Below are 12389 nucleotides of genomic sequence, written 5' to 3' on the forward strand. Positions count from 1 at the left end.
GCAACCTTCCCAAGTCAAATCTGCCCCGCTCCCTGCTCCGTCACATCAGCTGAGCTGGCTTTCAGCAGTGATGAAAAGTCATGGGGCAGCAGAGTCCTGTGCGGGCCCAGGAGGGTAGAGGGCGGCCTCTGGGTGCCAGGTATGGGACCCGCAGGGCACAGGAGATCTAGGGGGCCTTTGGGAGAGGGGGAGAGACCGTATGTACCATTGCACAGGCTCCTGGGGCGTCCAGCCAGGCCTGTCCGAGCCACCGCAGGGCTGCTTGGCTCTGTGCCCGAGGCTGGCGCTGGCTAAGAGCCCCGGCAGCCTGGCCCGGTTGTGTTCGCGCCATCAGGGGATCCAGGAAGTGAGCGGAGTCCCAGCGAGACCGAAATAACCGTCTAACAATAGGCTTGGGCTGGCGGCTTGCAGGGAAACCTGATGCACTGGGGCTGGGGTGGAATCCAGGGGGCTGGGGACTCAACATGCCCAGGGCCCACCTGTCTGCGGGTGGCCGCTGTCTTCTGGCCAAAGGACTCGGCACAAGATTCTTCTGAGCTTCCAGCTCCCAGAGGTCTGGGCAGCTGCTTCGCCTGGCCAGGGGCCTGCGCCCCACGAGGCCCTGGGCTGAGGGGTCCAGGGGGCTCTGCTTTGAAAGAGGCAGGCCCCAGAGCCGCTTCTCCAGTGGGCTGACCTTGCCGTGGCCTTGCTGAGGGGAGGCTGGCTCCCGGAGGGCGTGCCATGAGGGGCTCTGTCCCTACAGTGCAATGCCTCTGCTTGCCCCATAGCCTTCTCCTGCAGCAGGGTTGGACTCCTAGTGCTGTCTGTCTGTCTGTCCCTCCAGGTGTCTGGGCCCAGTTGCTGTCCTGGCTGAGCCCCTGGTGCGGGGACCTGCAGTGCCGCAGCTGAGTCCGAAGATGGACGTGTTTGGGGGGGCCCCCCGGTTCCTTGCCTACCCCCGCACTTTCACAGTGCAGAGTGGTGCTGATGCCGTCCTGAAGTGCCAGATCGCGGGCGACCCACGCCCCAGCATCATCTGGGAGAAGGACAAATCCCCGATCGCGCTGCTGGGCCGCTTCCAGGTGGAGGCCGAGGGGACCGTGTACAGCCTGTCGATTTCCCAGGTGACCCCAGCGGACAGCGGGCAGTATGTCTGCAAGGCCAAGAACGCCATCGGGGAGACGTACGCTGCTGCCACACTCAAGGTGGAGGCGAGGGAGCTGCAGCAGGAGGGACACCCTGAGGATGTGCCCCCCGTTTTTCTGAGCAAGCCTCTGTCCTGGCAGGTCTGCAGGGGGGAGGATGTGATGTTCACCTGCAGGGTCTCGGGGCAGCCTAGCCCTGTGCTGCAGTGGGAGAAGGATGGGCGCCAGCTGTCGGATCTCTTTGAGAGCAGCCATTTCTCGGTGGGGAAGGAGCCGGAAGACTGGCATTTCCTGAAGATCTTCGGCGCCCGGCCCCCGGACGGAGGGGTCTATGTGTGCAGGGCGCGGAACCGCTCAGGGGAGGCCCTGGCAGCAGCTGTGCTCCTGGTCGACCCCATGGCTCGTGGGCTGCCAGACGGCCCCTTCCTGGGCTCCCCCGGGAACTGCTGGACCCTGAGCCATTTCAGTAAGCAGCCGGATCAGCACGGTGACAGGAGGCACTGCCACGGGCAGCGCTCCGTGCCCTGGCCGGCCCGGCCCAATGGCGAGGTGGCTCCCGGCGCACCCAAAGCCAAGGCGTTCGCTGTGAGCGAGGGGAAGCACGCCAAGTTCCGCTGCTACGTGACGGGCAAGCCGAAGCCCGAGATTGTGTGGAAGAAGGACGGGAAGGTCGTTGCGCCAGACAGGAGGCACCTGGTCTATGAGGATAGGGAAGGCTACTTCATCCTGAAAGTGCTGTACTGCAAGGCCCGGGACCAGGGGCTGTACATCTGCACCGCCTCCAACACGGCTGGCCAGACCCTCAGTGCCGTGCAGCTCCATGTGAGAGGTAGGGCCCTGGGGGGGTGCAGAGACACAGGGGCCTTGCCCACAGCGGGCGAGGGGCGGGGTCAGAGCAGGCTGCTGCTGGTCAATGGCTTTAGTCCAGGTGTATGGAGGGGCAAACCTGACCCGCTCGCACTGGTTCCCTGGTGGGCTGGGGTTACCCGGGGGGGCTGGATCAGGAGGAATCGGAAACGGGATCCTGATTTGCCAGTGGGACAATTTGCAGAGAAGCCAGGGCTCTGGGGCTGTAGGGTGGGCCGCGGTGGTCTGGAGGAGGTGGTGGTGGTAATGGTGGGATCAGGATCGTGGCCACGGCCCCAGCATGGGGACTGGCTCTGGGAGGCCCCGTCAGTGGGCCAGGCCCCCGAGGGGTCTCACACCTCCTCCAGTGGAAGCCACGTGGCTTCACCGTCTCCTGGGGCTGGCCCCATGGGCCTGCAGTCCCCCTGCCCCCCACCATGAGCTCCAGGCAGCAAATCCCCCTGAGACAGACCCCGATGGAGACTTGTACCATCTTGGGGGGCAGCACCAAGCATCTGCAGGGACACATAGGCAGCGCGGGCCGACAGCTGGGTTATTAGTCACCTGGACCCAGCACAGGGAGCCCTTGGGGAGCCCAAAGCCCAAAGCCTCGTCCCTCTGATCTTGTCCCAGGCCAGGTGCACTGATTGCTGCCTGCAGCCCACACTTAACTCTCCCCTCCCCCTTCCCCCAGCCCTTTGATCCCGAGCTGGGGGATGCTGGGAGAGGCGGGGAGTCCAGATCTCTCTGGGTCGCTGGTTGCTGGGGTCCATGTCTGGACAGTCGGATTTGCCATTGTCTTCTCAGAGCTCCACTGATATGGGACCTAAGGGCCCAGACAGCTGGGAGCCCGTCACACCTGTGTTAGCCGGCCCAGAGAGCGACAGGTCTTTCTATCCCCGAGGTCACTGCAGCACATAGGAGAAACTGAGGCATGCATAGGCTTCATGAAAATATTACAGCCAATTCCCGCTTCATTGCAGTGGCATTTCTGGTTAGGACATTGCAAGGCAGAAGGGTGGGCTTGGGGACGCAGAAGGCTGTTCGGTGGGTTGCGGGAGGTCTCCGGTTCCAGCATCAAAGGGCACGGGAAGGGGAGGCTCTCGCACCAGTCACCAGCCCTAGGACATAGGCGGGGATGCCACGATGACCTAGGACTGCTCTGGCCAGCCAGGATCAGGGCCTGTCTCTCTGGCTGTCCTGCCTTCACCCCGGCTTGTGCTGCTGCTGTCTGGGCTCGGAGGCTCAAGCGAGAAGAGAGACAGGGGAGCAGGACAGACGGGTCCTGGTGTCACGGACTCACAGGACTCGTGCTCTCTCTTGGCTCCATAGGGTCCGGAGTGACTCTCAGCCGGCATAAAACAGGAGGTTTATTGAGCGTCTGAACCCAGCACAGGAAACTCTCCGGGCCCTTGGGCCTAGCAACCCTCAGCCCAGTACATCTAGGTCTCTCCAGCCTCCGGGGGGGCTCTGGCTCCTCTCTCCCCAGTCCAGCCGCCCCCTCCTTCCAGCCAATCATCGGAAATCATCTCCCCCTACGGCTCCTCCCCTGTCCATTGTCTGCAGTCCCAGGTAAATAGGTCACCTGGGCCTCCTCTCTTCCCTCCTTTGTTCCCACCCCTGGCTGGAACCGGCTGGTCAGGTCACCAGGATCCTCTCTCCCCAGCCCATTGTCCTCCCACTGGCCAGAACCGGCTGGCTGCCAAGCTGGGCTGGGCCACCCAGTCACCAGTCGTCGGGTCCCCCATCTCCAGGCAGTTATCCAGGGTCCGGGCTGCTAGGTGAGGTCACACCTGGTCCTCTGCAACAACCCCGCCCACCACCCCCTCGTTACACATGCAGGACACAGGGAAACTGAGACACAAACAGGGTTCATGCAAAACACTAAGAACATCCCCCCCTTCATCACACCTGGCCATGTATCCCTTCTGGCACTGAGCCAGGTTGGGTGGGAGGGGGGTGATGTGTTTGGGGGCGGGGGGGGGGCTGTGAGCTGTTAGTGACAATCTCCCATGGAAGTGCTGAGTGGGTTTGGCCCTGAGCCGGTGGGGCTGGGAGCCAAGCGTCTGTGCTGGAAGCGTTTCCCTCCCTCTCTGCCCAGCATGTGCTGAGCCCCCAGGCAGGCAGCCGGGAACAGGGAGCGCTCACTCCTCAGCGGGCCCCAAGGGAGGGCGCTCGAGGCTGCGAGGGGGAGACTGTGGGAGGCAGATGCAGCACCCAAGGGGAACCCACTGAGCTCCCCTGAATGTCGGCCCTCGGTGAAGCCTGGGGGCAGTTGTGCTTGTGAAGGCCAAGGAGGCAAAGCTTGGGGGGGGGGGACTTAGTGCCTCTGGGGCGTGAGAGTGTGTGATCGGCGGGGGCTGGCTGCGAACCTCTGGTCTCGTGCCCCCGGCCTTGCTGGGCTCCGTGGACCCGGTCCAGGATTGGGTTCGGGCAGGACAGGGGAGTGGGAGGCGAAGTCGGCATTAAACACCATGTTCCCATGCCATGCGGCCCTGGATGGCACAGGGCTGACCTTCGGGAGACATTGGCTCCTCCCGCGGAATCCCCCCGTCGCCGCTTCCCCTTCATTACGGCTCCCAAATCCCATGAGTCATTAATTGAATTGCAGTGACCTTTACTGCCCAGCTAACAGTCACGCCTTCCAGTCCGCCCAGCGGGTGGGCCCCAGCCAGCCCTGGCTCCCTCCTGGGCACAGGCTGCATCTGCTCCCACCCCACGTCTTTCAGCTCTTAAGGGTGCGGCAGCGACACGCGCTCTGCCACAGCCCCAGATGCCACCTCCCTCACCCCACCCATTTGTCTAGGGGCTGGCGACACGTAAAACGTGACAGGAGAGGTTCTCCTGTTGACAGCGACCTAGCGCTGTCTACACCAGGGCTGAGGTCGGTAGAACTGTGTTGATCAGTGGTGTGGATTTTTAGCCCCCTGAGCGATGATTTCTACCGACCTCATTTCCCAGTGTAGACCCGGCCGTATGCTCCCGTTACATGTGTGTTGCTGGAGCAGCTGGGTTCCCAGTGGGGCTCAGGGCCCCGTTGTGCTGGGTGACAAGGCAGCCACCATGAAGGCACTGGCAGGATGGGCTGGTTTGGGCCTCCCTTGAACTATGCCTGGATGGTTTGTATTTCTTAGCATTATCGGGTTCGAAGGGATTGCAAGGGTCAGGTACGCTGCCCCCCGCCGCGATGCAGGATTTGCTGGGTCTAACCCAGCCCAGGCAGACGGCTACCCAGCCTCCATGGAAGGAGCTTCCCCGTGCCTCTGGCACAGTGTCTGTCGCTCTGCACTGGGGCTTGGAAAGTGTAATGCTAATCAAGCCCCACAGACACCCTGGCCTGGCCGGTGGTGCGCAGGGGCCTGCCCGGGGGGCCCAGCCCTTTGGAGGCTGAGAGGGGCCCAGGGAGTTTGGAGCAGCGGTGTCTCTGCAGGGGGGCTGGTGACAGCATGAAGAGCTGACAGCAGGGGGCTGAGCGCTGAACATACCAAGTGCCACCCACTGTGTCGCCTACCACCTCTCAAAATAACCCGCTGGGAATGGAGAGCTTTCGGCTGCCCCCTCCCTGGAACAGACGGCTCTGGGCAGGGGCTGGGCCAGGCTGACTCCTCAGCGGGGCGCCCAGGGGACTGGGCAGGCTGGGTGCATTATGGGGGTTTTGCTTTCCTCTGAAGCAGCTGCTGTGGGGCCTGGGCTTGCTGTGGTGGTGGCTCCGGCCAGGCTGGGCCCCGCGTGCTCTCTGCAGTTCCTGTCTCTCTCTTGCTCGGCACCAGAGCACCGGGTGCGGTTCCAGTTGCAGCTGGAGGATGTGGAGGTGCAGGAGTGTGAGGACGCCGTGCTGGAGTGCAAGGTGCCCCAGGAGACCATCCCCACGGCCTGGTACCTGGAGGACAAGCAGCTGCAGCCAAGCCACAAGTACGTGATTGAGGAGCAGGGCCTGGTGCGACGCCTGACCATCCGGGACGCCCGCGCTGACGACGACGGCATCTACCTGTGCGAGATGAAGGACAAAGGGCGCAGCATTGCTGAGGTCTCAGTCAGAGGTGAGAGGGATGGGCCCGGGGTGCATGGAGCCTGAGTAGATGGGCATGGAGACCGTCTTCCCTGTGCCGCTTACTGCTGCAGCCCCCTGTCCCTGTCCAGTCCTGCCTTTCCCCTGCCCTGTCCCTGCCCCAACCAGCCAACGCCTGCCCCAGCTGCCCAACCTGCCCCATAGTGCTCTGCCCCGGCTCCCAGCCTGTCCATTCCTGCCCCCCTCTCTTCTCCTCAAGCCAGCCCCATTCCCCACACCCCCTTTTCTTGCTGCTGAATTTCCTGCTCCTGCACCATCGGGCCCCAGGCTCCCCATGTCCCTCCCAGCACCGCAGCCCCAGGGTCCCGAGCTGCCCGCTCGCATGTAACTCTGGGCCGTTCCTGGACACTCTCCCAGGGGCAATCGTGAAGCGGCTCCCGCGGAAGCTGGACGTCATGGAGGGGGAGAATGCTGCCTTCTGTGTGGAGACCCGGGATGCCGTGGAGGGAATCCGCTGGAGCCGGAACGGGCTGGAGCTGCGGGAGACACCATGCACTGTGCTGAAGAGCTTCGGCAAAACCCACCTGCTGGTCCTGGTGCATGTGACGCGGGAGGACGCTGGGGTCATCTCCTTCAGCGTGGGGGAGTCGCAGACGTCAGCCCAGCTTCGCATCAAATGTGAGAGCCCCACCATGGGGGTGGGAGTGCACTGGAGCATGGAGCCCATCGGTCTGTGGGTCGGGGTCCCTCTGCTCTAGGGCTGGATTGGAGCCAGTGTCCCCTAGAGGGGAAAGGCCCAGTACCCCATTAGGGACCTCGGGGCGTTTCGCCTTCCTCTGCAGCTTGGGCTGTGGCTCACCTGCTGGGATCATCTGGGCACCTCTCCCTAATCTGTTCCCTGCCACTGTGGGGCTTGGGCTGCTGGTGGCCTCTCGGTCTTTCCTGTTTGCTGCCTGTGGCCACAGCTCAGTTTCCTGAGGGCCAAAATGCTTGAGTCTAACTCAAATCTTTGGGTTTAATATAGGGGTATCTGGGTAAAAATGAAGGGCCTGTGATAGGTGATCTGGTCCTTCTGGCCTTAGACCCAATGACATCTGTGAAACTAGCGTGATGCTCCCAGCGGTGATGCACAAGCGTGAACAACAACCTCAGGGCAGACAGGTACAAACCAGGACACAAACCCCTGTTGGTTGTGAGCTCTAAACTTGGATTTCACCAACCTCCTGCAGCTAGTGCAAACTCCTCAGGCACTTTACCAGCCTTAACACGGAGTCATAGGCAGTCCCCTTGGTGCACCGGTCTGTCTCGTCACCAGGTGAGCCTAGGTCTGCGACAGGCAGCCTCATACACCAAGGATCACAGCAATATTCAACACAGCAAGGATCCCAGTCCCAAAGGACCAGTCACTTACCCCAGGTCACTTGTGCTTTAGGGCTCACACTGAAGACAATGCGTGTAGCCAGTCCTATAGTAGCCATCTGAGGGTTTATTAAGAAGGAAAAGGAAATGAGAGTTATTTACAAGACTAAACGGAGTGAACACACAGACACACAAATGACTTACAGTCTTAGGTTTCAAAAGGTGACGTAGGTTTCTATAATCAGCCAGCTCTGCGTGTCCTTTGGGGCTAACCCAGGCTAAGCAGCTGGGGATCTCCTGCTTATGCTTAGAAATACCTTGATCCCCAGAGTCCAAGCAGCACAGAGATACCTTGCTCCCTTGGTTTGGGGTCCCCCCCGCCAGCTGCGGACTCACCTGATGGGAGACATCCACTCGCACCACTCATCGTCACAGGGAGCAGAGCAGCATTTTGCTGACGGTTTCTCACTCCAGATGTAGGGAGTTTCCAGTTGCAAGAGCCACCCCTAACCTGTCTGGTACTGCCAGTCTCCTCTTTCGGGAGAGACATAATTTCTGTAGAAGAGGAGCTCGCTCACTAATGTCTCTCTCCTGCATGGTGATTCACACAGTCCCAGAGGCTCACAATACACCCGCTCCAATAATGCATTGCAATTTGGAATACAGACAGCGCAGGGGAGATTAACGCAGGCAGCAGCTCACAAGCCTTCACTAGTGCAAACACTTCCTTGTAATGCTGATCCCTGTTCTACCACTATTACCCCACAAGTGAGCCAGACAGATCCCAGCTCTGTATATCTCAGTGTCCAACTGAGAGATGGAGACCTTGGCATGAGCTGGCACCTGGCCTGACAGCGTCACACCTCTGCCCAACAGCCAGATTGGAGCTGGTGCTCCCTAGTGCAGCATGGCCCCGTGTCACCGTTCTGAGTTATCTGCACTTCTGGCCCCTTTGTGGCCTTCTTGAGGGCACCCCGCTCCAGTCTCTAGCCAGCACCTTTCTCTGGGCCGAGTCCTGCATTTCCCTTCTGCTAGGTGTGGGCCTTCGGCTGCAGAACCCTGCAATGTATGGTGATTCTGTCAGCAGGTCTGACTTCAGCTCAGCACCGGCAATCCGGGGTTAACCAGGGACCAGCCAGCGCTCATGAAAGCAAGTGCTGTTTATTCAGAACAAAAGCATAAAACAATAAACAGCTGCTAATGCAGGTCCGTTTTGCCCAGCAGTCCTTCATCTGCCACATGCAAACCCTGCTAGGCCTAGACTACTTCAGCTCCGTCCCGCAAGGCCTGGCCCCCTGGTCCCGGTTTTGTGTCCGTTCCTGGATCGAGTGGGAGTGACGTCTCTCCCTGTGTCGGGGATGGGGGGGGTCACTCTGTACACTAGAGCGTTCTTTATTTCCCTCGCCTCGTGAACCAGGTCAAACCAGTCTATGCAATGTCCCTGGGGTGACTTTCACAGCCGTGTTACCTGCAGGAGGGGTTTGTACTGGTCATTTTAGTTCCTATTTGAAACATCTTAGCTCCCCCATTGAGCCCGGCGCACGCTAGCCCGTAAGACACACAGAACATTTTCATAAAGCTGATGCAGGAGTATTTGAATAATCCATGTGTCCAGAGCAGCGTATCCATCCCCTGGAGCTGGGTTGGAGCCGGTGCCCCCAGAGGGGACAGCGTTGTAGCCCATTCCCGGTCCCCTGACACCAGGCAGCCCCTGAACTGGGGATTGCGTCTGGCAGCCCCCAGAGGGGAAGGCCCCGTGTCTCAGCTGGCTGCTCACCTGCTCGGTCGACATCTCAGAGCAGGGAGCTAACCGGATGTGGGGTTTGTATTAGGTGCAAAGCGTGTTCCCCCGAGCGCGCCCGTGGCCGCCGAGATGAGCACGGACCGCAGCAACGCTGCCCTCCTGACCTGGTGCCCCGGGCCTGATGTGCACAGGACCCCCCCCAGCAGCTACGTCCTGGAGCGGCAGGAGGCCAGCACGGCCGAGTGGGTGCAGTGCCTTACCACGGACCTGGCCAGCATGGTGGAGGTGCTCGGGGATAGCGTGCCCGCCGAGGCAGACTACTGCTTTCGCATCTGTGCCGTGAACAAGTACGGGAGGAGCAGGCCCGTGGAATTCCCTGGCTCTGTGCACCTTGGTACGTACCACAGCCTTCTGGGGCCCTTTCCCTTCCTGATCTCACTCCCTCCAGGCCCTGCTCCCGCCTGAGCCCTGCCAGACACGGCTGGGTGCAGGATCCTGGGAATTACAGCCTGCGTTGGCTTGTGTGGGGCACTGATTGGCTGAGTCCAGCGCCGGTACAGTGCCCTCTTCTTCCCAACACAGACTGGGACGTGGCCATGCCCAGGCCCACCAGCTGAAGGGCACTGCCCTGGGGAGCTGGCCCATGGCTGGAGGGCAGCCCCCTGGTCCCGCACCTGGCGTGCTAGCGGCCAGCTCAGAGGGGTGAGGGGACGTGGGTAACGTGGCCCATGGCCAGTGGCTGAAGGGCAGCCATATCCAAGAAAGGGGCCAGGGCTCTGCCCGAGCTGTTGCCCGTCTCCGGCTGAGGACCCTGCACTGTGCTCTAGTCCCTGTAGCCTGCGTGCGGAGAGCCCTGAAGGACGTGCAGGTGCAGGGGGGCCAGGATGCCCAGTTCTCCCTGGAGCTCTCGGCCTCCGTGGCGGGGAGCTGGTTCCTGAACGGGGCGAAGCTGGAGGAGGGAGAGGAAGGCCAGCGCTACTGCATAAAGCGCAGCGGGACCGAGCACTCCCTGCTGCTCCGTGGTGTGCGGCTGGCGGAGAGCGGGGCCGAGGTCAAGTTTGAGTCCAGTGGCGTGCGGGACTCCGCCACTCTGCAGGTGCAAGGTACGTGCTCTCCTGCTGCGGACCAGCCCCCAAACCGGGGGCGGGGGGCACTACACCCAGGCTCCAGACCACCCTCCTGGGATACCAACTGAGATCACTGAGCTGAGGGCATGAACCAGGCGGCATAAACACAAGAGTTCAACAAGGGCCTGCCCTCCCAGCAGCTCAGAGTCCTTGGCAAAGGCCAAATAATCCTCCCAGCCCGCGGGAGGTTGGGGAGGGATAGGCAGGGACCACTTCACCCAGCAATGTAATGCAGCCCCCTCTGGCCTGGGTGGTGGCAGCTGTTTTGGGGACATTTGGCTAGGACACAGGGATAGTGCCCCAACTCACAGGGAAAGGGTCCTGGGATTGTTAAATGCCACAAGGGGCAGGACTTTGGTTCTCTCTGAGTGCCAGAGCCAGCACCTTAACACGGGCTGCCTCTCGGGGCTTTTCCTCTCAGGCTGTTAGCATCCTGAATTTCCCTGCATTGCCCCACGCCCCCTTGGGTGCTAAACCTTCCTTCACTGCAGCCTCTTCAGCACCCAGAGGCCTCTGACAGAGCTCCTGTTGCTGCCCTGGCCTGGGGGAGCCCTCTCCCTCCCCACAGAGCCTGTGCTGCTTGCTCAGGCCCAGGGCGTCTCCCTGCGCTGAGCCCACAGGAGGGAACGCTGGTTCGCCCAGGGAGAGGCTGCGCTGGGCTCCAGTGTGAAGGTGCAGCCTGGTGAGACGTCGCGGAGAGAGCGAGCCCCATGTCCGCAGCAGGCTGTGCTCTGTGGTAGGGGTGGAGCATTGCATGCTGGGAGCTGCAATCTCCCGGGGCTGCTCCGCTGACGGATGCAGGGGAGAGAAGCTCCCGGCCATCTGGCAGCCTGGCCTGTGGTGGGATGGGCTGAGCTGGCCGGCGTGGGGTGCCTGGCGGCATACGCTGGCCTGCAGAGCCGGATCCTGGCCTGTTGGGACCCGGGGCACTGTCCTGGCTGCCCTGTGAGAGCGAGGACTCGCCTCCACTCTCTGCTCATTCAGGGTGACTCTCTCAGCCCCGCAGGTGCGCATCGCCCCGGTGCCCGAGGCCCAGCGCCGCCGGGAGCTCCTGGCAGGGCTGCCCCTGCTCCTGGAGTGCGAGGTCTCCACGCCCGACGCCCCTGTGCGCTGGCTCAAGGACGGGGAGGCTGTGCCCTCGGACGACGTCGTCGCCCTGCAGGCAGAGGGCTGCGCCAGGAGGCTGTTTATCCGCTCTGCCCGCCCCTCAGACTCCGGGACGTATACGTGTGACGCGGGCGAGGATGCGCTGAGCTTCACGGTGACCGTGACCGGTGAGCTGGGGGCTCGCCCACAGGAGCCCTGTGCCTCTGCCCCTGCTGCAGGTTCCTCGCAGACATGGGCTCAGGGCATTAGAGCTGGAGACGTCCCATCACATCCCAGCAGGCCCAGGGCAGATGTGTGGCCCTGAGACCCCTTTCTCCCCTCCTGCCCCATCCACCCCTCCCTCAGCCTCCCTTCCTCACTGCCTCTCCCCCAGAGACCTGCCTTCTCTGGCCTTCACAGGCTCCTCTGGCCACTGAAATCAAATCCTCTGGTGCTGTCCATGGCCCTGGGGGAGGCCTCTGGCCTGCTGGGTGGTAAGCAGAGGCCAAGTGACCGGCGGCTGCCCCCTGTGACGCTGTCCGGGGTGAATCCCACGGGGGACGATCTCCCAAGGCTGCTGGCTGCTGGCAGCACACGTGGGGTGCAGGCTATCAGAGCCTGGACTTACTGACAAGTTTTTTCCTGTCTCACCCAATGGTCAGCCCGTCCAGCACTGGGCCAGTCCACTGAGCTGGGATCTGCCTCTCCTGAGACACGTCTGCTGGGAGGGTACCTCCTCTGGATGGGGAAGATGTTGTGCCTTGTCTCCTCGTACACAGCCCCAGACCGTTTGTCTCTTTCCATAAGCCAGGCGTTTCACTGGCTCCAGCTTAGCCCGAGGGTCCCCCATTCAGAGGCTTTTCCTGCAGCTCTTTTGTCTTTGTAAATGCTCGGCCTGTATCTGGCCCAGCCTGTAAACCCAGGGCTGGGCTGGGACGAAAGTTGTCAGTTGTTTTCACTCTTGACCGAGTTAGCTGACCCCAGCCACCGCAGGTGACTTGCTGCATCTCCAGCAGGTCTGGAACATCGTCTGTTACATTTTACACATCTCTTCAAGTAGTGCCCGTGCAGTAATTGTGACACTGCTCGTGCTT

At 61.8% G+C, this 12389-nt stretch overlaps 1 protein-coding gene across 1 annotated transcript in view; it reads left to right on the plus strand.

Annotated features, from left to right (window-relative positions):
• Positions 1-12389, plus strand: part of OBSL1 (obscurin like 1) — a 49963-nt gene that overhangs the window by 1010 nt on the left and 36564 nt on the right. The window contains exons 2-7 of the mRNA XM_029912785.1: positions 824-1953; positions 5741-6010; positions 6397-6657; positions 9171-9476; positions 9910-10185; positions 11208-11483. Of these exons, the coding sequence (XP_029768645.1) occupies positions 897-1953; positions 5741-6010; positions 6397-6657; positions 9171-9476; positions 9910-10185; positions 11208-11483 (2446 nt within the window). The 5' untranslated portion in view covers positions 824-896. The remainder of the gene's footprint in view (positions 1-823; positions 1954-5740; positions 6011-6396; positions 6658-9170; positions 9477-9909; positions 10186-11207; positions 11484-12389) is intronic.

The sequence above is a fragment of the Terrapene carolina genome, unplaced genomic scaffold, assembly GCF_002925995.2.
Source record: "Terrapene carolina triunguis isolate 2854851 unplaced genomic scaffold, T_m_triunguis-2.0 Scaffold243, whole genome shotgun sequence".
NCBI classification, from domain to species: Eukaryota; Metazoa; Chordata; order Testudines; family Emydidae; genus Terrapene; species Terrapene triunguis.